The following is a 23,050-nucleotide window of genomic DNA, read 5'->3' as shown; positions in this document are numbered from 1 at the left end:
TCTGCACGTTCTCCCTGTGGCTGCGTGGGTTTCCTCCGGGTGCGCCGGTTTCCTCCCACAGTCCAAAGATGTGCAGGTTAGGTGGATTGGCCATACTAAATTGTCCCTTAGTGTCAGGAGGACTAGCGAGGGTAAATGCATCGGGTTATGGGGATAGGGTCTGGGTGGGATTGTTGTCGGTGCCGACGCGATGGGCCGAATAGCCTCATTCTGCACTTTAGGATGCTGTGATTCTATACTTTGCTGCCTGTGACTCCACTTTCTGTGGGAGCGCTAGGGTAAAGGACTGTGCGGCATTCTCCCCATGAGTTTTTGCTGAATGAACTTTACAAGGTGGCACTGCTGTCTTGAGCCAACACCAATGATGCAAAACAGGATATTGCAGTGGGCATGGATCGATAAGAGAACTGGGCATCGACATGCTATAAGAACACAAAGGCAGTCAGTATCTGATAAATATACTCGACCCAAACGTTGTTATTGGAAGATAGAATGCCATTGTACCAACCTACGGCAATCTCTTAATCCGCTGTTGTATGAAATCCTCGGAGATAGAACTTGTCGAGGTTTTGATTTATAATTCTCGTGCTGATAAATGCACATTTATTCTTCTGAGAATCCAACGCCCAATAAAATCACATCAGTTTTGTGATGGAGAATGTGTTCCGGAAGTATTGCTAATCGATGGCCAGTTTTTAAATATTCATTCTTGGGAATGTGTGCTCCGACCCACAAGTCGGAGAGGAGGATGAGAAAGAAAGTAGATGTGAAGTTGAATTAGCTTATTTTCTATTGTGCAGAGGAAAATGTGTTGATGCATCATGTAAGTGACACCGTCACTTGGTAAGGTGTAGATGGCCATCTTACAAAGGCTTTTTGTTTGCATTTGAGATCTGGTCGTCATGGGGGGGTGAGGTGGCACAGTCAGAGGTGCTCCCTTATCCTTCTCTACTGAATCTTGACCTGTGGCCTGTGGTGGTGTCGTTGCTTTGAAAGCTGGAAGATCTGAAACTATGGAGGAAATACCAAAGGGCGCTGTCAGGGTCCCTCGTGGTCCCTGCAGCAGTAATACTGAAAGCATTTATCTGAATTTCTATGGAGACAATAGAAGCTATCGTTATTGTTTGACAATCTGACACGATGTCACAGTGAGATGACAGGAAGGTGACAGTCTGCTACGCTCTGCTTACACTTGGACTTGATTTAAGGGCAATAAATTAATCTACGGGGGGGGTGGGGGGGCCTGTCAGTGATGTAAAGAGCTTTAGCGTAGGAGGCATGACAGCACAAACTGTTAAAAAAAAAGTCTGGCATCCGGCAAAAAAAAAATCTTTCTTATTCTGGACTCATTTGCTTTTCATTGCCTTGCTGAACGCACATTGAATTAATATGTCCCACTGGGGCAGAATGAGACATTCCAACTATCAATAATAAAAGAATTGATAGACTGCGCTTTTTTAAAAGAATGTAATTACTTTTGCTGTGGAACACAGCAACCGGAATAATGTTCATTTTTTGTCAGCCTCTGGAATGCTGCAGGGTCAGATGTCAGGGGCAGGGCCTACACAGTGCTGGAAATGGGATGACACTGCAGATGGGTCAGAACACAGCTGCAGCCCGCTCAATCGTACACAATTAGAGTTGGCAAGATGGAAGGACCAGAAACAGCCTTTGACTTGCCACAGCCCTTCTTTTCTTGTACTGTGAAGAAATGAAATGAATGCTGCAGCAGGTTAGCTGTAAAACTGTTGCGCTCACTGCTGTCGAAACATGAAGTGACCTTGAATGGGTCACTTCTGTTAGACCAATGAAGCGTTGCTGAGTCAAGCTTCTGTGATACAAGTGTCACGTTATGAACTCAGGGTCGATACTTTGAACGGGATTCTCCAGCCCCGTCGCAGCAGTCGTGATGGATGTGGCGTGCCAGCCAAAAGGCCATTGAGTTCGGCAGACCTGGAAGATCCCGCTGGGGGCTGGGACTGGAAATTCCCAGCTTTTGGTATTTTTAAAAATCACAAAAGGTCACAAAAAGGATGGTTGCCCGAAGCTCACCTGATTTCTCTTGTGGATTGAAAAAACAAGAGGGAAGAAAAAGAACTTCCCAGACTGATGTTGACGCTCAGGGTGGAAGAGTCAATTACTAGGGGGCATAGGTTTAAAGTGCGAGGGTCAAGGTTTAAAGGAGATGTACGAGGCAAGTTCTTTACACAGAGAGGGTGATGGGTGCCTGGAACTCATTGCTGGGGGAGGTAGTGGAAGCAGATACAATAGTGACTTTTAAGGGGCATCTGGACAAATACATGAATAGGATGGGAATAGAGGGATATGGTCCCCGGAAAGATAGGAGGTTTTAATTCAGATGGACAGGATGGTCGGTGCAGACTTGAAGGGCCAAAGGGCCTGTTCCTGGGCTGTAATTTTCTTTGTTCTTTGCAATGCCTTTTCCCTGAAACTCATTCAAAAGGGTAATTTCAAATTGAATGGGTCATTCAGATACAAAGACACTTGCCGTCTCAAACTCTCAAAACCCCATCACACAGGATGTGTAATTGACTTAACCACGCACCTCATTTGGAAAAGGACTTTGGACTTGTAACAGGTCACATCAGTGAGACAGCCATGTTTGTTACTTGCTTTTAAAATCAGCAAGAATCAGCTCTGCAGAGACAGAGAGACCATCAGAAAGCTGTCGAACCAGCTGCTGGCAGCTAAGGAGCCAAGGTAATAAAGAGCTATACTTTGAAAGTGGAAGAAGGATTCTTCCCCAACCTGTTCCAGCTTCAAGTTCACCTGAGAACTAACATCTTGGAAAATTAACTACAAGAAGCCTTAGAGCTCACCAAGGAACCTCTGTGTTTAGTTGAAGTGAAGGTCTTATAAGTATCAAGGATACTTCAGGGCGGCACGGTAGCACAATGGTTAGCACTGCTGCTTCATAGCTCCAGGGACCTGGGTTCGATTCCCGGCTTGGGTCACTGTCTGTGTGGAGTTTGCACATTCTCCTCGTGTCTGCATGGGTTTCCTCCGGGTGCTCCAGTTTCCTCCCACAGTCCAAAGATGTGCGGGTTAGGTTGATTGGCCATGCTAAAAATTGCCCCTTAGAGTCCGGAGATGTGTAGGTTAGAGGGATTAGCGGGTAAATATGTAGGGATATGGGGGTAGGGCCTGGGTGGGATTGTGGTCGGTGCAGACTCGATGGGCTGAATGGCCTCTTTCTGCACTGTAGGGTTTCTATAATTCTATGACACTAAGGGGCAATTTAGCACGGCCAACCAACCTGACCCACACATTTTGGAGTGTGGGAGGAAACTGGAGCACCCAGAGGAAACCCACACAGATGCAGGGAGAATGTGCAAACTCCACACAAACAGTGACCCAGCCAGGAATTGAACCCGAGTCCCTGACGCTTTGAGACAGAAATGCTAACCACTATGCCACCGTGCCGTCCTTGAATAAATTGCCAGTGTGATGGTTGGAAATCGAACCTGGGTCAACTGCTTGGAAGACTGCTATGGTCACCACTATACCACCATCGCTCACTCCTCGTAACAGTCCTTACACAGTCAGAAATACAAATTGTAAATGGGCACAGTAAGAAGCCTCACAACACCAGGTTAAAGTCCAACAGGTTTATTTGGTATCACGAGCTTTCGGAGCGCTGCTCCTTCATCAGGTGAGTCCTGATGCCCTGATGAAATTGTAAATAGATCCAGTTTTTAAAAAATAGCAAGTCACTGGGTAACAGTTGGTGTCAAGCACAAATACATCGGAAGTGTTAACTTCTGAAAACTCGAAACGTTTGTGATATTTTTAAGAGTGATTTTCAACTTAAGCTGCAAGCTGCTGAATCATCAAATGTAAAGCAGGGGCCCAGCAAGGAGTGTGAAACATCTGACAAAAACATTGGTCAACTTACTTAGCTGCTCCGTTCCTTCAGAGTTAAGAAAGCTATCTGGGAACAACAGAGAGCAACGAGGTGCCAGAATTCCTGGTTGGTCCTTGCAGCTGCAGAAATGGTGAGGATACTGAAATGGGGCATATCGCGATCCTGAAATAGGGAAGTGGCAAACAAAAAACAGGCAAACTGCCCACTCCATGCTGCAATGCGGTGAGTTATTGAATGCACATGAAACTGAGTAGTTACAAGATTTGAGCTCTGAGGACGAGGGGACAAAAATGAATTGGAATAATTGGCTTTTCATTCACATTCTATGCATTCTTCACTTCAGACAGAAGTAGACAAGGAATTCACCGTGAACATGGACACAATGCTATGCTCCACAGAGCAGCCCTGATTATAGAATTGGCACAAACTCCGAGGCACTTTTCTATAACTTTAGTATCGCATATACTAAGCAAGCATAACACGTAATTAATATGTGACTTCAGAATACAGTTTTCTTTTACACGTCTCCCTTGAAAGTTACGAGGCAGAATTTACTGCTCTCCTGTGGCTAGGGTGGCACAGTGGTTAGCACTGCTGCCTCACAGCGTCAGGGACCCAGGTTCAATACCGGCCTTGGGTGACTGTCTGTCTGTGTGGAGTCTGCACGTTCTCCCCGTATCTGTGTGGGTTTCCTCCAGGCACTCCAGTTTCCTCCCACACTCAAAAGATGTGCAGGGTAGGTGGATTGGCCATGCTAAATTGCCCCTTAATGTCCAAAGATGTGCAGGTTAGGTGGATTGGCCATGCTAAATTGCTCCTTAGACTCCAAAGATTGGGTGGATTAGCCATGGTAAATGTACAGTGTTATGCAGATAGGGTAGGGGGTGATGGGGCTGGTTAAGATGCCCTTTCGGTGCAGACTTGATGGGCCAGATGGCCTCCTTCTGCACTGTGGGGATTCTATGAATTCTATGGTTAGTTTGGAGGTAGATTGGACATTTAATTGGCTGGAAGGGATGTGCATAGGGACTCTGCCACCTTACTGCCTCCACCCTGATGGAATCCATGGCAAATTAATGCCCACGTAAGGGCCTTATCCCACTACCGCTGGTATTAACCCAGCAGTTACTATGTGGGGTGCACAACAAGCAAACCTGTGTGGGCTTTTGGGATGGAGGCCCTAATTCCAAGGCTCACTGTGTTCCAGCCCCTTGACATTGTTGCCATGCCCCCTCCCATCCTTCTCTCCAGCAACCCTCACCCTGCGATTGCCCCTCCAGCCATCACTCACTTGAGGCCTATAATCCAGCAAAGATACTGGATCAAGTGTTACTGAGACAGTGTTACAAGCAGCAGCCCCCAACCCCCCGCTCCACTGCCTTTCGACAGAACCTCTAATTAGCTGGCAGCTCCTAGCGGGCTGGACATCAATCCCAGGATCCTGGATCCCAGGGAAGGCCGGCCACTGTCCAGTTAACTGCTGAGGGCCTCCCCTAAGAGAAGCGATGTGGAGCTCTCACTGACTATCCAGCTGGGTGGTGGGGGGAGGCAAGATTCTTGTCTCTCCATTAAATACCACTCACAGCATATTGATGGTGATCTCTGAAGGGAGGAAAACATAAACAATTGGAATCCATCTTGTAGAGCCGCAGAAGCAGGTGACGGTATATATGAAGGCAACAGGTCGCCTTAATGGATTATTTGACAAGGTACCGCACGGTAGGTTGTTGCATTAGGTTAAATCTTATGGGATCCAGGGTGAGGTAGCCAAATGGATACAAAAATTGGCTTGATGACAGAAGACAGAGGGTGGTTTGAAAAGGGTTGTTTTTCAAACTGGAAGCCTGTGACCAGCGGTGTGCCTCAGGGATCAGTGCTGAGTCCACTGTTATTTGTCATTTATATTAATGATTTGGATGCGAATTTAGGCATGGTCAGTAAGTTTGCAGATGACATCAAGATTGGTGACATAGTGGACAGTGAAGAAGGTAATCTAGGAATGCAACGGGATCTTGATCAATTGGGCCAGTGGACTGATGAATGGCAAATGGAGTCTAACTTAGATAAATGCGAGGTGATGCGTTTTGGTAGATTGAATCAGGGCAGGACTTACTCAGTTAATGGTAGGGAGTTTCGGAGAGTTATAGAACAAAGAGATCCATGGGTACCAGTTCATACCTCCTTGGAAGTGGAGTCACAGATGGACAGAGTGGTGAAGAAGGCATTTGGCATGCTCAGTTTCATTGGTCAGAACATTGAATATAGGAGTTGGGACGTCTTGTTGAAGTTGTACAAGACATTGGTAAGGCCACACTTGGAATATTGTGTACAGTTCTGGTCACCCTATTATAGAAAGGATATTATTAAACTAGAAAGAGTGCAGAAAAGATTTACTAGGATGTTACTGGGACTTGATGGTTTGAGTTATAAGGAGAGGCTGGATAGATTGGGACTTGTTTCCCTGAAGCGTAGGAGGCTTCAGGGTGATCTTATAGAGGTCTATAAAATAATGAGGGGCATAGATCAGCTAGATAGTCAACTTATTTTCCCAAAGGCAAGGGAGTTTAAAACTAGAGGGCATAAGTTTAAGGTGAGAGGGGAGAGATACAAAAGGGTCCAGAGGGGCAATTTGTTCACACAGAGGGTGGCGAGTGTCTGGAACGAGCTGCCAGAGGTAGTAGTATAATTTAGTCTTTTAAAAAGCATTGATACATTTACATGGGTATGATGGATATAGAGAGATATGGGCCAAATGCGGACAACTGGGACTAGCTTAGTGGTTAAAAGAAAGGGGCGGCATGGACAAGTTGGGCCGAAGGGCCTAGTTTCATGCTGTAAACCTCTATGACTCTATTGTTAAAACAGCTGTTTGCACAAAGAGATTCCCAGCCCCATTATTCAGGTATCCTGCAGCAAAGTGCCCAAGTGTGAAGGATTAGGTGAAGGTAGGGTTCAGCTGAGATGCTCCTCTGTCTTATTAGGCCACCAATATCCGCTTATACGATTTAGCGGAATGACCACTTGTGACAGCAGTCACACCGAGAGTTGGGGCTTTCGAGAGGAGGGGGCGAAAATTTTACAAAGAAGGTCAGAGATTTTGCTAATGATAGCATTTTAAAAAGCGTAAATGCTACTCCTGCACTTTGAAAGCCCTTCAGTGACCATAGGCAGGATTGACCACACAACCCGGCTGTGTGTTTCACGGCGGCAAGAGATGGCCTGCCATTGGCCAGTGGTGGGATCTTGTGCTCACGCCATTGTTTACGGGGTTTCCTGTGAGTGGATTCTTCGCCACCGAGAAATTCATGGTGAGGGTGTGCCATCGGCGGGACCGGAAGATCCTACCCGTGTGAACGGCCGGGAAGTTCCGGCCAATAAATGCTGATGTCCGTATGATATGCTGTAACATGGATGAAGCCATTATGACTGAAAAGAGCCATTGGGCCTACGTCAATCCTTTATACTAGCTGTTAAAGTATAGTTATTATTGTTGTCAACCTTAGCTCAATGGTAATACGCCCACCTCTGAATGGTTAGGGATTCAAGTGTCACTCCAGAGACCTGAGCATGTAATTTAGACTGACATCTCAGAGCTGCACTCTAGGGGCGCTGTCATTCAGCTGAGATTTCACTGGTCCCCCTATCTGGATGCAAAATATCCCGTGACAGTGTTTTGAAGTTCACCTGATGGTCTGGGGAACATTTGCCTCTCCACAAAAAGAAACAACAGATTATTTCGTCATTGTCGTATTGCTGTTTGTTGGGATCTTGCTGTGCACAAATTGGTGACCACAATTCCCAAATTGCAACAGTGCTTCAAAAGTATTCCATTGGCTGCATAGTCTTTTGGGAAAATATGAAGGGCACCATATAAATGCAATTGTTTCTTAGTTGCTTACATAGCGGCTGCATGATGGAGAAGCATTTCCTTTAGAAAGTCACAGCGTTTGATTTTTGAATTTATTATACTTGACCTAGTTGTGAAACTCATATGAAACAAATCAAATGCAGAGTTTGTATAGCTTGAAGCAAGAAGGAGTGCTGATTCTGTCACATGTATAAAGCCTGTTTATAACTTACACAGTACTCCAACACTACTGTGCCCGTGTAATCAAAACTACCAATCAGCTTTAGTTATAAATAAATAGAAAAAATAAAGAGTTGAATTGCAGTCACTTACAGACATTACTAATTTTCTTCACAAAGTAGAGAAACAACAGTCGCATCTCCCGCACTAATACTCAGCATAAAACTAGAAGCAACATTAAGTTGCTGACGATGACATTACTGTTAACTATATGTTCACAGATTCACTGGTCTTCTCTCAGAAGGCATTTGGAAGAAAGTTGACTTTAAGGTAGTCAGCCCAAGATAGACTTGAAAAGTCCTTGAAGATTGACTGGGAGAAAGGAAATTAAAAACCCATCTCTTAATCTCATGTGGCTCCATCAGGAGCGTGATTTTCTCAGAAAAAAACAGCATTTTTTGGGCAAGCTTAGTTAAATAAATTTACGGCACTCTGTGCATAACAGAAGCTGTCAGGGGATTTACACTAGGTGGGGGATGAGGGGTTGGGGGAGGGGGGGGGGGGTTGGGGGAGGGGGGGGGCTAATCCCACCCAAGATTCGGAGCACTTGGGAGCCAGAGCGCATGTGCCGATCTCCCATATACTGGGAGATCAGTTGACATGCCCCTCCCCCGATCGCCGACACACCACCCTCCCACCCCCAACCCCCCCACGAGGCTGATTACATTTTTAAAAAATGGCCTGGGTAGATCACGACTGGTCGGATGCTGGTCGCAATTTCTGTTTTTGGCCACCCGCTGACATTTCCTGGCCAACTGGGCTACTCGATCAGCGCAGCGGGCTGGGAAAATCGCACCCATCTACTTTTAAAAGCCCTCAAGAGGATTATCGTTTGAATTGGCAGCTTTCTATGAGCAAACGAACCTCCTACAGAAACTTCGGACAAACTGGCCTGACTTTCTCCCCACTAAAGAACATTCTCCAATGTTAGGACATTTCGGTTATCCCCTGCTGGTAACACACTGAGCACAATGAAAAATCCAGTTAACAAGGTCTCAATTTAAAATCCAGTTAACAAGGTCTCAACATCTGCTTGATATTTATTTTATATATATGGGCCTAGAAATTCTTCGATGCAAGTCCCATTCTTCAGGCACTGACTGGCCTCCAATACAAAGAACAGGAAAGACCCACATGTTATCTGCTAGAAGCCTGTCACCCACTATATTAGTAATGGCAAAAACATTGACTTCACTGTACTCACCTGCAGCATGCAATAGACCCTGTGTACATGCAAATAAGGGCTAAATGCCAGTTTGAGATCCTTAATACAATTCTGAGGCAGCCGGTAAGATTTTAAAATATATTTATCTGACTGCGGAGCCCAATAACGCTGGGGCATTTCTATATTTAAAGAGTGTAGCTGCTCCCAGTCCCTGCAACCATTCTCCCAGAGATTGCCGTTACCTCAACCCCATTCTTGCACTGTGGCTATCTTCTGCCCTCCATCCCCGGCCAAGTCACTTCTTCCTTCCCAAATCCATCATCCACCCACCTCCCACCACCCCTTCCCACCTTCATCACTTAGCTGAGGGTCTTTCTCCAGCTGTTGTGTCAGTCTGATCTTCAGTGCCACTTCAGATAGTCAAAAGGCTTGTGATCCAATATTGGGTACATATCGAACTCCATCACTCAGTCGCAACAAATGCTCCCAGTGCTAGCTTTGGGACGAGCATGGTGGCACAGTGGTTAGTACTGCTGCCTCACAGTGCCAGGGACCCAGGTTCAATTCTGGCCTTGGGTCGCTGTCTGTGTGGAGTTTGTCATTCTCCCCGTGTCTGCGTGGGTTTCCTTCGGGTTCTCTGGTTTCCTCCCACACTCAAAAGATGTGCAGGTTAGATGGACTGGCTATGCTAAATTGTCGTTTAGTCCCATGATGTGCGGGTTAGGAGGATTAGTGGGGTAAATATGTGGGGGTACAGGGATCGGATGTGGGTGGGATACTGTTTCGGAGAGTCGGTGTAGCCTTGATGGGCCGAATGGCCTCCTTCTGCACTGTAGAGATTCTATGATTCTAGGTATGCTGCATCTGAATCTCTAGGCCCTCGTCTGTTCTGGAGCCTTTGTGCATGTCAACTGGACCTCTGCTATTTGTGATATATATAAATGATTTGGAAGAAGGTGTAACTGGTGTAATCAGCAAGTTTGCGGATGACACGAAGATGGCTGGAATTGCGGATAGCGAAGAGCATTGTCGGGCAATGCAGCAGGATATAGATAGGCTGGAAAATTGGGCGGAGAGGTGGCAGATGGAATTTAATCCGGATAAATGCGAAGTGATGCATTTTGGAAGAAATAATGTAGGGAGGAGTTATACAATAAATGGCAGAGTCATCAGGAGTATAGAAACACAGAGGGACCTAGGTGTGCAAGTCCACAAATCCTTGAAGGTGGCAACACAGGTGGAGAAGGTGGTGAAGAAGGCATATGGTATGCTTGCCTTTATAGGACGGGGTATAGAGTATAAAAGCTGGAGTCTGATGATGCAGCTGTATAGAACGCTGGTTAGGCCACATTTGGAGTACTGCGTCCAGTTCTGGTCGCCGCACTACCAGAAGGACGTGGAGGCATTGGAGAGAGTGCAGAGAAGGTTTACCAGGATGTTGCCTGGTATGGAGGGTCTTAGCTATGAGGAGAGATTGGGTAGACTGGGGTTGTTCTCCTTGGAAAGACGGAGAATGAGGGGAGATCTAATAGAGGTATACAAGATTATGAAGGGTATAGATAGGGTGAACAGTGGGAAGCTTTTTCCCAGGTCGGAGGTGACGATCACGAGGGGTCACGGGCTCAAGCTGAGAGGGGCGAAGTATAACTCAGACATCAGAGGGACGTTTTTTACACAGAGGGTGGTGGGGGCCTGGAATGCGCTGCCAAGTAGGGTGGTGGAGACAGTCACGCTGACATCGTTTAAGACTTACCTGGATAGTCACATGAGCAGCCTGGGAATGGAGGGATACAAATGATTGGTCTAGTTGGACCAAGGAGCGGCACAGGCTTGGAGGGCCGAAGGGCCTGTTTCCTGTGCTGTACTGTTCTTTGTTCTTTTTGTTCTTTGGGCTGGGCCATTTATCTGTAAGTGAGATTGATTTTAACTGAGGATATACTGTGACATAAAGAAAGAAGCCAAAAACAGAACTCAGTAAAGACAAAAGGTTTCACTGTTATCAAATGCTGACTCTCTTAGCTGTATATTCTATGGGCAGTCACAGTCAGAAGGATATTGTAAAGCCCCACAGCAAAGCAAGGCAATATATTCGTTCCATATATTTGCCAGGGATTTGAAGTGGGAATCTAACCTTGCCAGATGGAAGAATTCTCTTCCTCCCTGACCCCAGCTCTGCACTGCTGGGGAGGTGCACAGAAAGCAGCCACCAGCAGACTTGCTGAATGCCTCTTTGACATCCAAACAGCTGCAGAAATGATGTCTCAAACCACAGGGAAACTGCGCATGTGCCATTAGCAAAGAGCCACAACAGCACCATTGTCCTTTACAATCAGCTCCATGAATGTGATTGTTTGGGAAAACAATCATTCATCAGCTATTCAGCACAGGAGGCTGGGAGAAAATATGACCCGGCTCCTGACTCATGGCCTGGGAAACTGATTTAAATCCTATCTTTAGGTGAGGAATAGTCAGAATCCAGAGCGGGTACTCGACGTTCCTAGCCTGAGGCCCACCCATAAGGAATTTCCCACATTTTAGGCAGCTTAGCTCCATCATGTTTTTCGGGAGGCTCTAGTCATCATGGTCTGTGAATGTGTTAATATTCTAGTTTACACCAACATTTTATGAGGCACTACTGAAACATGAGGCTGAGTTTTATGTGCCCCCTGGCAGGCATGTTTCCCATTGGAGAGTCACATAAAATAGAGCGGGTGCCAATCCCACCACATTCCCGCCTACCCCCGCGCTCTGCCCCATTATACAGGGGGGGCAAAATTGGCAGCCCACATGCCATATTTAATTGAATAATTTACAGTCAATTAGACTTGTTACCAAGGCAATTAACCTGACAATATAGTGCCCACGCCGAAAACCTTTGGCTTGGGCAACAGGGTCGGAGTGGGATACCTGAATTTTTTAACTTTAATGTTTAAAGGGTGGGATAGAAGGGGAGGTGGGTGGAGTCACTTTTTTGGGAGCTGCCCTTTGCCGATCGCCCCTTAGATTGAACCTCCCTTCCTTCCTACCCAACCTCACCCTTAAACCCACCCTTTAACCAAACATACCCAAAGCCTCCCCGCCTAAGACCCCAGACTTAACTGCTGAGGGGGTCCATGGAGTTTGATTCTTTTGCAGTCCTGGCAGTGGCCACTGCGCCTTCCTGGCGCTGCAGGGACTGATGGAGCAGCTCTGGGTGTGGGGGGGGGGGGGGAGGGGGGAGGTGTCCCCACCACTCGGACCTCATTAGTCCCACCTGAAGTGCCTAATGGCTGTGGGGCAGAGTGGCATGGGGCAGAACAGCCCCATACCAGTGTTGTTTCCAGGGTGGGGGAGAGGGTACATGCCACCTGTGCCCTCGTATTATTCCACTCATGGTTATTACAAAATAATTTAAAGGAATTATTTGTATCTTAAATGAAGCCAATAGGAAAATTAATTAAAATAGACCAGCTATTTTAATTTTATTGATTTGATGCAGTTTCTTTTTAACAAGTTTAGAGATTAAGCAGAGCTAATTTCTTGGTTATTTTCATCATTTTCTCAAGCCATTTTCAAAACTGCAACCCCTTTTGAAAAGGGTTTGTATCCAAATGTGTTTATCCTAAATGGTTGCAAGCTGGGCCACTTTCTACATTTAGATGATTGCGTTGATTTGTGCCAATTGCATCACTGGTCCAGGTTCTGGGAGGGTGGAGCGACGGAAGCCAAGAAGATAAATAAGTAAAAACTTCTATCGCTGAGAATCTGTGGCTGAAATCCTCATTAACACCTTGGTTACCTCTAGACTTCACTATATACTCTATACTTCACTATACTTCTGGTCAGCCTTCCACATTCAACCATCTGGAAACTTGAGGTTATCTCCATTGGCTCCCAGTCGAGCAATGCCTTAATTTTAAAATTCTCATCCTGGTGTTCAAAACCCTTCATTGCCTCTCCCTTCCCTATCTCTGTAATCTCCTCTAGCCCACAGCCTCTGAGTTATCTGTGCTCCTTTGATTCTGGTCTCGTGATCACTCATGCCTTAATTATTCCACCATTGGTGGCCATGCCTCTCGGCCCTAAGCTCTGCAATTTCAACGCTATGTCTCTCCATCTCTCTAGCTCTCTTTCCTGCTTTAGACACTCCTTAAAATCTACCTCACTGACCAAATTTCTCCTTTTGTGGCTCTGTGTCATTTTTTTTAATGTAATGCTCCTGTGAAGCATCTTGGGACATTCTTAGCTTATAGGTGCTACATAAATGCATGTTATTATTGTTGGTGGCCTGGGCTACATGTAATCCTGACACCTAGAAAGCCACCTTTACCAAGATGGCGACACCTCTCATACAAGTTCAAGGCTTCATGGTCCAAAATTATTCCATTGTGCCATTAATTTCTGTACAAAAGGGCACAACGAGAATCAATTTCTCCACCAATACTTGTTCGTCGTTTGCCAAGAGGCTTTAAAAAGATTTAGTCAGTTTTCAGATTTTTCTGGTAACCAACACTCATTGGAATCTGTAGCACTCTTTCCAAAATAGTGTGAAACATTGAAACAATGATATTTCTGTTCAGTGACTCCACTGACCTGACTGAGATCAGCCACTTGATGTGTAACCAATGATGTTCGAAACCTGGATCCTCAATTACTTTTTAAAAACATTTCCAGGATGTGGGTGTCGCTGGCTAGGCCAGCATTTATTGCACATCCCTAATTGCCCTGACAAGGTGCATCAGCCCATCATCGCTTGTATAATGTATCCCACCTATAGCCAGTCATTGATATATTTTATCCCTGGAATAAACAAATGTAATCAATATCATACAAAATTTTCCACTTTCCCTTTTACTTGCAACATTTTCACAAATAAACACTGACACATACTGATTTACTGATGAGTGATAAATAAAGCATGCCAAATATAAGCTGGAAATGTACAGCAGGTTATTCGATAGCCAAAGGAAAGATAACATTTCATTGAAGGACCTATCGAAATATAAGCTTATCTTTCTGTTTCAGATGCTGATTGACTTCCTCAGAAATTGCCAGCATTTTATCTCCATTTTTACTTCAAATTTCATAGAATCATAGATTCCCTACAGTGCAAAAGGGAGGCCATTCTGCCCATCAATCCTGCACCAACAGCAATCCTACTCAGGCCGTATTCCTTTAACCCCACATATTTACCCTGCTAATCTCCCTGACACTAAGGGGCAATTTAGCATGGTCAATCAACCTAACCTGCACATCTTTGGATGTGGGAGGAAACCGCAGCACCCGGAGGAAACCCATGCAGACACGGGGAGAATGTGTCCAAAGTCCAAAGATGTGTGGGTTAGGTTGATTGGCCATGCTAAAATTGCCCCTTAGTGTCCTGAGATGTGTAGGTTAGAGGGATTAGCAGGTAAAATATGTAGGGATATGGGGGTAGGGCCTGGGTGGGATTGTGGTCGGTGCAGACTCGATGGGCCGAATGGCCTCTTCCTGCACTGTCGGGTTTCTATGATTTCTATGAATGTGCAATCTCCACACAGACAGCCACCTAAGGCCGGAATTGAACCTGGCGCTGTGGAGCAACAGTGCTAACCACTGTGCCACCGTGCCGCCGTGCTGTATTTTAATCCTAAGTGACTTCTCATGGGTTCCATTGGTGTCCAGTAAACAGGCTGTGCTTTGCTGTTTCAATAGGGCAGATGAATGGCCTTTCTTTCACTGCTTTCTCCCTCTTTGTTTGGGCAGACGGAAGGCAAAATCCTTGTGTTTTCTATGATTTTACTTGGCAATATTTTTCCGCGCTCTCTCTTGGCTTTCTTAATGTGAAATATGCCTGGTGGACATTCACTTTTAAAGGCCAATCATCACAGGCTTGAGGTGAAAACATTATTACAAATGGTGTTGAATTCAATGTGGCTAACTTCAGCCCTGAAGAAAATCCTGCTCACGATACGCTATTTTTATTGCAGATAGTTAACTCCAAAAGAACCCCCTTTGCCCAGTGCATCGATTGCAAAGCTATAAAGGAAATTAAGTTGGCCAGGAGCATTTTGGCAAATTCCAGCACCTGAGAATCGTACCACTTCGCTGTCATTTACCCATGCAGCAGTCTCATTAATCATTAGAAGAGCAAAACACCGTGACGCGCTGCGATTTGAATGTCCCGAAGAAAATTCGATCCATTGATGCACCAAGAAAATGTTCCCTGAAGTATTTCACTTGCTTCAGAAGCGTAAATAATTTTCACTCTAATTGCCATTGTTTTTCTTTAAGACTGGTGATCTTTGGGTCACGCATTTCTTCTCAATCTTGCACCAACAACAGGTAATTTTCAAGATCTCCAGTTGTTGGGAATAATTCCCTTTGATTTATGGATGGGGCACTGAATAGAGGAAGGTTTCCCGAGGGCCTCCCATGGGCTGTGTGATTATGCAAGCTGCTGCTGGACTCGAGAGAGAGAGGGGGAGGCAGGGAGAAAGCAAAATTTATTCGATTATTTTGAGAAGAACGTAAGAATTTTTAGCAACAGGAATAGGCCATTAAGATGACAAACCTTTCTTCTTTTCTTCCTTCTTACTCTTTCATATTTTTTAAACTGCCTAAAAATTGAACTGTGCCTTAATAGATGAAATTTAGCTGATAGCTGCCATGCCAGAGCAGAATTGAGTGCTGCAACTTTCTCAGCCCTGCCAGCCTTCCGTTCAAGGCAATAAAGAAGTTAATAGAAATACTGTCACCTGCAGCAGAAATTGGAGGCGCGTGTGTTCTGGGGAATACACATCATTAGATTAATGTGTCTATGCTTCAAGGTTACAGAGAGGAACCGTATAATTCTTAGCTTGTTCTGCTACTTTTCCCATTTATCTGAGATGAACACACTCAACAGATGTGGAGAGATATAAAGCTCTGATATTTTAAAATTGCGACTAATGTGATAGCATATAACTTAAAACAAACACCAATCTCCAAGAAAGTTGAAGTGCTTATAAATAAAAGTTGCATTTCAGTAATACTGACATGTTTTAGTCATAGTAAGATAATAATGAAGAACCAGAATGATTGATGAAGATTTATTTTTATGCAGCCAGTTATTACGATCAGGAATGCATCACCTTGTGTGGCTTTTACTACCAAATAAACCTGTTGGACTTTAACCTGGTGTTGTTAAACTTCTTACTGTGTTCACCTGAAAGGCTCATGGAAGCGGATTCAAGAGCAAGATTTTGGACGGCACTGCGGCACAGTGGTTAGCACTGCTGTCTCACAGCTCTAGGGACCTGGGTTCGATTCCTGGCTTGGGCCACTGTCTGTGCGGAGTCTGCATGTTCTCCCCGTGTCTGCGTGGGTTTCCTCCAGGTGCTTTGGTTTTCCTCCCACAGTCCAAAGATGTGCGGGTTAGGTTGATTGGCCATGCTAAATTGCCCCTTAGTGTCCCGGGATACGTAGGTTAGAGGGATTAGCAGGGTAAATATGTTGAGTTACGGGGATAGGGCCTAGGTGGGATTGTTGTCAGTGCAGACACAATGGGCTGAATGACCTCCTTCTGCACTGTAGGATTCTATATCGAGGAAGCAGATCCAACTTTCAAAAAGGAATTGCGTGTTTACTTGTAAAGGAAAGCTTTTCAGCTCTGTAGAGAACGAGTGGGGTAGTGAGATTAATTGGATAGCATTTCTGAAGAGTCAGTACATGCACAGTGGGCCGAATGGCAGCCCTCTTTTTTCTATTCATTCGTGGGACATGGGCGTCGCTGGCCAGCATTTGTTGTGTCGATGGTCGTCATGATGTGGAGATGCCGGCGTTGGACTGGGGTAAACACAGTAAGAAGTCTCACAACACCAGGTTAAAGTCCAACAGGTTTATTTGGTAGCAAAAGCCACTAGCTTTCGGAGCGCTGCTCCTTCGTCAGGTGAGTGGGAGTTCTGTTCACAAACAGGGCATATAAAGACACAAACTCAATTTACAAAATAATGGTTGGAATGCGAGTCTTTACAGGTAATCAAGTCTTAAAGGTACAGACAATGTGAGTGGAGAGAGGGTTAAGCACAGGTTAAAGAGATGTGTATTGTCTCCAGCCGGGACAGTTAGTGAGATTTTGCAAGCCCAGGCAAGTCGTGGGGGTTACAGATAGTGTGACATGAACCCAAGATCCCGGTTTAGGCCGTCCTCATGTGTGCGGAACTTGGCTATCAGTCTCTGCTCAGCGACTCTGCGCTGTCGTGTGTCGTGAAGGCCACCTTGGAGAACGCTTACCCGAAGATCAGAGGCTGAATGCCCGTTACCACTGAAGTGTTCCCCAACAGGTGATTCGCATTCCAATCATTATTTTGTAAATTGAGTTTGTGAATTTATATGCCCTGTTCGTGAATAGAACTCCCACTCACCTGACAAAGGGGCAGCGCTCCAAAAGCTAGTGGCTTTTGCTACCAAATAAACCTGTTGGACTTTAACCTGGTGTTGTAAGACTTCTTGCAGCATTTGTTGCCCATCCCTAGTTGCCCAAGGGCAGTTGAGAGTCAACCACATTGCTGTGGATCTGGAGTCAGATGTAGGCCAGGCCAGGTAAACACAGCAGATTTCCTTCCCTTAAGGAGATCAGTGAACCAGATGGGTTTTTCCGACAATCAACAATCGTTTTATGGTCATCAGTAGATTCTTAATTCCAGATTTCTTTTATTGAATTCAAATTCCACAAAATTCCTCTGTGCTGTCAGAAGCTTTGTAACAAAGTTCTGATGCACCATGCCACACAATGGCTTGCATTGCTTCAGCATTCCTCATGTATGGGTTGTGATTTATATTAAGGTTTATTCCAATGGGAAGAGCAACAAGTCCAACATTGGCGGGGGTTATTTTGGGAGGGGCTGAAAACTGAATTGAATAGTAGGGTTTTGAGGAAGATATTGAAAATGAATGTGGCAAAGTGGAGAGAGCTAGGTGGGAAGGGAAGCTATTGGAGGTGGGGCAGTGACTCCATATTTAACGGTTATGGTTGGAATGAGGAGGGAGCCATTTTGGATGTGGATTGTAGGGAAGGGATTTTGGTAGAATATGGTATAGAGCCTGAAGACTTTGTGGAGGGATAGAGATTGTACTTGCACCAAATACCATTTGTGATTCATACCATTTCAACTTCAGTGTGGGCTGAAGTCAGATTGGAGGATTTTGAACAAGAAATAATGGGGAGTGGCATAGTTCTGAGGCAACGACTTATTCCATGGCTTTGGAAGACATCAAAAGGATGGAGAAAGGGTGTTAAATGTTAACTGGAGAATTTGGACGGATTAAAATTGGGTTTCTTGAGGTAATTAAAGTGATCAGAAGGAAAGGAAATGCCAACAATATTGGCAAACCTTCGGAGGTGCAGTTGGATGATATGGGACCGGGTATGAGGGTGCTGGAACTGCAGTTCTTCACACTTCTGAGGCTTTCACTGTATTCACACTATTGTAAAGTGATACCGAATGAAGAAGCCCAGGTACTTGCCCTGCAGGGAGGTGCAGAAATTTGCACACATCCTGATTACTATATTTATAGAGTGGCACTGGTTGAGTCCCGGGACTGCTGGCTTCATAGAATCATAGGATCCCTACAGTGCAGAAGAAGGCCACTTGGCCCATCGAGTCTGCACCAACTCTCTGACAGAGTATCTTACTCAGGCCCTCTCCCCCGCCCTATCCCCGTAATCCCACACATTCACCATGGCTAATCCACCTAATCTACGCATCTTGGGTCACTAAGGAACAATTTAGCATGGCCAATCCACCTAATCTGCACATTTTTGGAGCATGGGAGGAAACCCACGCAGACACAGGGAGAACGTGTAAACTCCACACAGCCACTGTGCCACCGTGCCGCCCAGGCTTGCTGTAGTCTGCAAGTAATGTGTGTTGAAGGGAAGGCAGTAAATAACTGACAAGTCGCAAGAGTGACTAATCTTCTCTGCTCAAAGGCAGGTCTTTGGCACTTATTCACTTGCCATGGAAGATTCATAGAAAGCAGAGAATCCCTACAGTGCAAAGCAGGCCATTTGGCCCATCGAGTCTGCACCAACAAAAATCCCAACCAGGTCCTATCCATGTAATCCCATGTATTTACCCTGCTAATCCCCCTGACACCAAGGGACAATTTTGCATAGCCAATCAACCTAGCCTGCACATCAGTGGAGTGTGGGAGGAAACCGGAGCACCTGAAGAAAATCCACACAGACAGGGGGGAGAAAGTGCAAACTCCACACAGACAATGACCCAAGACCGGCATTGAACCCGGGTTCCTGGTGCTGTGAGGCAGCAGTGTCAACCATAAGACACAGGAGCAGAATCAGGCCACTCAGCCCATCGGGTCTGCTCGCCATTCAATCATGGCTGATTTTTTTCTTATCCCCATTCTCGCCTTTTACCACTGTGCCACCCCAAATTGCAGTGATTTTATTTACTATAGATAAGGTGAGGAGGCAAAGCTTAAGTCCACTTCAGCCAGAACCAGGGTCGAACCCAGCGCTGTTGGCGTTAACCTGATCCATACACTATCTGTCGAGCTAACTGTGCTAACTGGCCCCTCCACCCCGAAGAGTGATTGACTATACAAGGACATAAAAGCTAGCATTTTAGCATGGTTTTAAAAATAACACTAAATGTAAGCTCCAGTATAAATTGTCTGAGCCATTTTATGTTGCAGTTTACAGTTGCTGTTATTTTTAACATGGGGTTATAAATAACATCAATTAACTCACAGTTCAGGAAAACCACAGAAAACATGTGCAGAAACCGACATGTTCAGTATGACCGTTTAACTTGACAATTCTTCAAACATCGAGGGAGAGATAAATTATTCTACGACCATCTTTGTACCAATCACTACCAGCGGATATATACACATCTGATCCATCACCAATAAGCTGCTGTCCAGTTATTTATTATTCTGTACAAATTATTTAATGTAAATGGCTGTTGCTTGCGGGCTGAATTTATGATCAGGAACTCACCTCCGCTTCTATAGGAATAGCCTGCTAATTGGGTGTTCTCACAGTAATGATATTCTTGCTAGCTGAGCCTATCGGCTAAAAGAATGGTCGCAAAGATGTTGTTACGGAAAGGGCACAAACCCTTGGTGAGTGAAACATTGATAATAGTTCAGACAACCTAATTACCCACCGTGGAGCCTGCTGATAAGGGCCAGGGAGGAGAATGCCTCTCACTGAATTGATTTAGTTTGTCATACAGCTGGATGCAGTGTGACCAAAGTGGCTTGCATATTATATATACAGGGCAGCTTATAGTCTCACAATAAATTCCCCCTCGGATTTCCTTGCACACTCCAGCACGGATGATACAATAATTTAAAAATGAGCATTCCCCTTGTTTCTTCAGGTCAGTTCTGTGCTGATCATTGTGGGAGATCTCAGGCAAGTCAGTATTCAGTTAGAACCAGGTATAAGACAGGGTGTCCTTAGACTGCACCTACTGGGGTTGTGGCCTAAGCGTACTGGATTGCATCGACGCTGGGGTACAGCAGAATTTTGTCCCGTCAGACTTGGTTGGATTCAAATCCAGTTCCTGGGCATCTCCTTGGATGTCATTGTTTCTCACTAATTGTCAAGGTCCTATCATTTCATGTTAAAACTTGATAGCCTGATGTTAGTCAACATGAAGTGCAAATGGAGTGAGGTACATTGTGTAACAGCAATGAGGTACGATATTTGTTCTTTGTACTGTTGAGTTTGCAGTACGTTATGGATATATTCATGTGTATTTATCTCCCAGTTTAACTCTTTTATGCTTTTTATTTGCCAGGTCTACTGATTGGTTCAGGTTGTGCCCTGTATCCCCTGGGCTGGAATAGTGAAGAGGTACAGCAGACCTGTAGCAATCTCTCAGACCAGTTTGAGTTAGGTAAGTGAATTGATTCTTCTGTGATATAAACCATTTTAAATCCCACTGCATTTTGGGGTCAAAATATAGATGACTGTTTGCAGCATATTCCACCATCCTGAGCTGATCTCCAACCCCATATGCTGTCCATCACAAAGACTGCTGACTTTCACCTCTTCACCTGATTCAGCCTCAGTTCATCCACTGAACCTCTTGTCGATGTCTGCCTACACTGATCTGATGCTGTCCTGACTGGTCACTCAGCCTCTACCTTCTGTATACTTTAGATCACCCAAAAGTCCTGCACTAACAGGAGGCGGCACGGTGGCACAGTGGTTAGCACTGCTGCCTCACAGCACCAGGGACCTGGGTTTGATTCCCGGCTTGGATCACTCGCTGTGTGGAGTTTGCACATTCTCCCCGTGTCTGCGTGGGTTTACTTCGGGTGTTCCAGTTTCCTCCCACAGTCTGAGAGACGTACTGGTTAGGTTCATTGGCCCGAACAGGCGCTGGAATGTGGCGACTAGGGGAATTTCACAGTAACTTCATTGCAGTGTTAATGTAAGCCTTACTTGTGACTAATAAATAAACTTTACTTTAACACCCATTTTTCCATCTTGCTGACATACATTGGCTCTCGGTCTCAGCTGGAAGGGATGTCGTCTTGGATCTCAGTTTCCTTTACGTTCTTATCCTTGTGGTTAAATCCATCCTCTCTACCTCTGTCATCCCTTCCATCCATGCCAACCACCCACAACTCTTTGGGCAGGATTTTCCGATCCTTCCTGCCAGTGGGATCTTTCGGTCCTGCCGAGGGTGACCCCCCCGCCCCCCCCCCCCCCCCCCCCCTGCAGCAGATTCCCCGGTAGCGGGACCAGCAAGCAACGCAAAATGCCAAAGACATTGGCATGACTGGAAGACCCACCGGTGGCTAATGGCGTGCCTACTCCACTGCCGTAAAACACACTGCAGGAAGTCTGGAAAATCCTGCCTTTTGTTCCTCTGGATCCATTTCATGTCTTCAAACTTTATCCTACTACTAGCACCACTCTCAGGAACCTTTCACCTCCAGCAACACCTTCCCAATCCCCTCCTTAAACTTTTGACCAAGCTTTCGATTGCCTCCTGCTAATCTCTCCTTTGATTCATGCTGCATTGTCCCCTCAATGAGGTGCCTCGGACACACTGAAGCCACCAAGTGGGTTTCTCCAATCTCGCCCATGCTCGCCCCACTGCAAGTGAGAACTGAGAATTCGATGTTCCAGCCAAAACTCCATTCACTTTCGGCAGCATTGGAGAATCCCAGCCATGAACCAGGATGAAGGTTTTCAGCCACTATTTAAAAATGGGTTGTTGCTCTTATCCAATGATCAGTTAATCTACTTTGATGGTATTGCTGAAGGGATGAATTTTAGCCAAGGTTTCAGGACAGGAAAAATTCATCCATCTAATGAAACAAGCAGAGCATCCACATAAAATCAGATCCAAAGCAGAACCTCTAACAATTCAGCACTTCCTTAACACTGCAGTGTTAGAAACTGGATTGTACATCCCTAGGGTAGCACCAAGTCACACAACTCTCTGATTCAGAGTTGAGTCTTACAACTGAGCCGATTGCCGACACTGATATTTATTTTTCATTCATTTGTGGGATGTGGGCATCGCTGGCTAGGCCAGCATTTACTGCCCATCCCTAATTGCCCATGTGAAGGTGGTGGTGAGCTGTCTTCTCGAATAGCTGCTGTCCATAGATTAGAAACACATTGTTAGTTATGTGTTCAGGAATTTTAACCTTTAAGACACTGGCTGAGAATTTCCAGCCCTTACCACCAGCGAAATCTACCGGTCACCACCTAAGTCGGCAGCACGGTGGCACAGCGGTTAGCACTGCTGCCTCAAGCGCCAGGGACCCGGGTTCAATTCCCGCCTTGGATCACTATGTGGAGTTTGCACATTCTCCCCGTATCTGCATGGGTTTCCTCCAGGTGCTCCCGTTTCCTCCCACAGTCCAAAGATGTGCGGGTTAGGTGGATTGGCCATGTTAAATTGCCCCTTAGTGTCAG

The 23,050-nt window shown here is 45.6% G+C and overlaps 1 protein-coding gene across 2 annotated transcripts in view; it reads left to right on the top strand.

Moving 5' to 3' along the window:
* LOC144499804 (LHFPL tetraspan subfamily member 6 protein-like) overlaps nt 1–23,050 on the top strand; it is a 175,591-nt gene that overhangs the window by 145,535 nt on the left and 7,006 nt on the right. For both annotated transcript variants that reach the window (XR_013498900.1, XM_078222306.1), the window contains exon 3: nt 20,910–21,008. Coding sequence is in view for 1 of the 2 variants with exons in the window: in XM_078222306.1 (XP_078078432.1) it covers nt 20,910–21,008 (99 nt within the window). In the remaining variant the exon portion in view is untranslated. The remainder of the gene's footprint in view (nt 1–20,909; nt 21,009–23,050) is intronic.

This window comes from Mustelus asterias, chromosome 10 (genome assembly GCF_964213995.1).
Source record: "Mustelus asterias chromosome 10, sMusAst1.hap1.1, whole genome shotgun sequence".
Classification (NCBI taxonomy): domain Eukaryota; kingdom Metazoa; phylum Chordata; class Chondrichthyes; order Carcharhiniformes; family Triakidae; genus Mustelus; species Mustelus asterias.
Note: the sequence above shows the minus strand (reverse complement) of the source record. Positions and strands in the feature narration are given on the sequence as shown.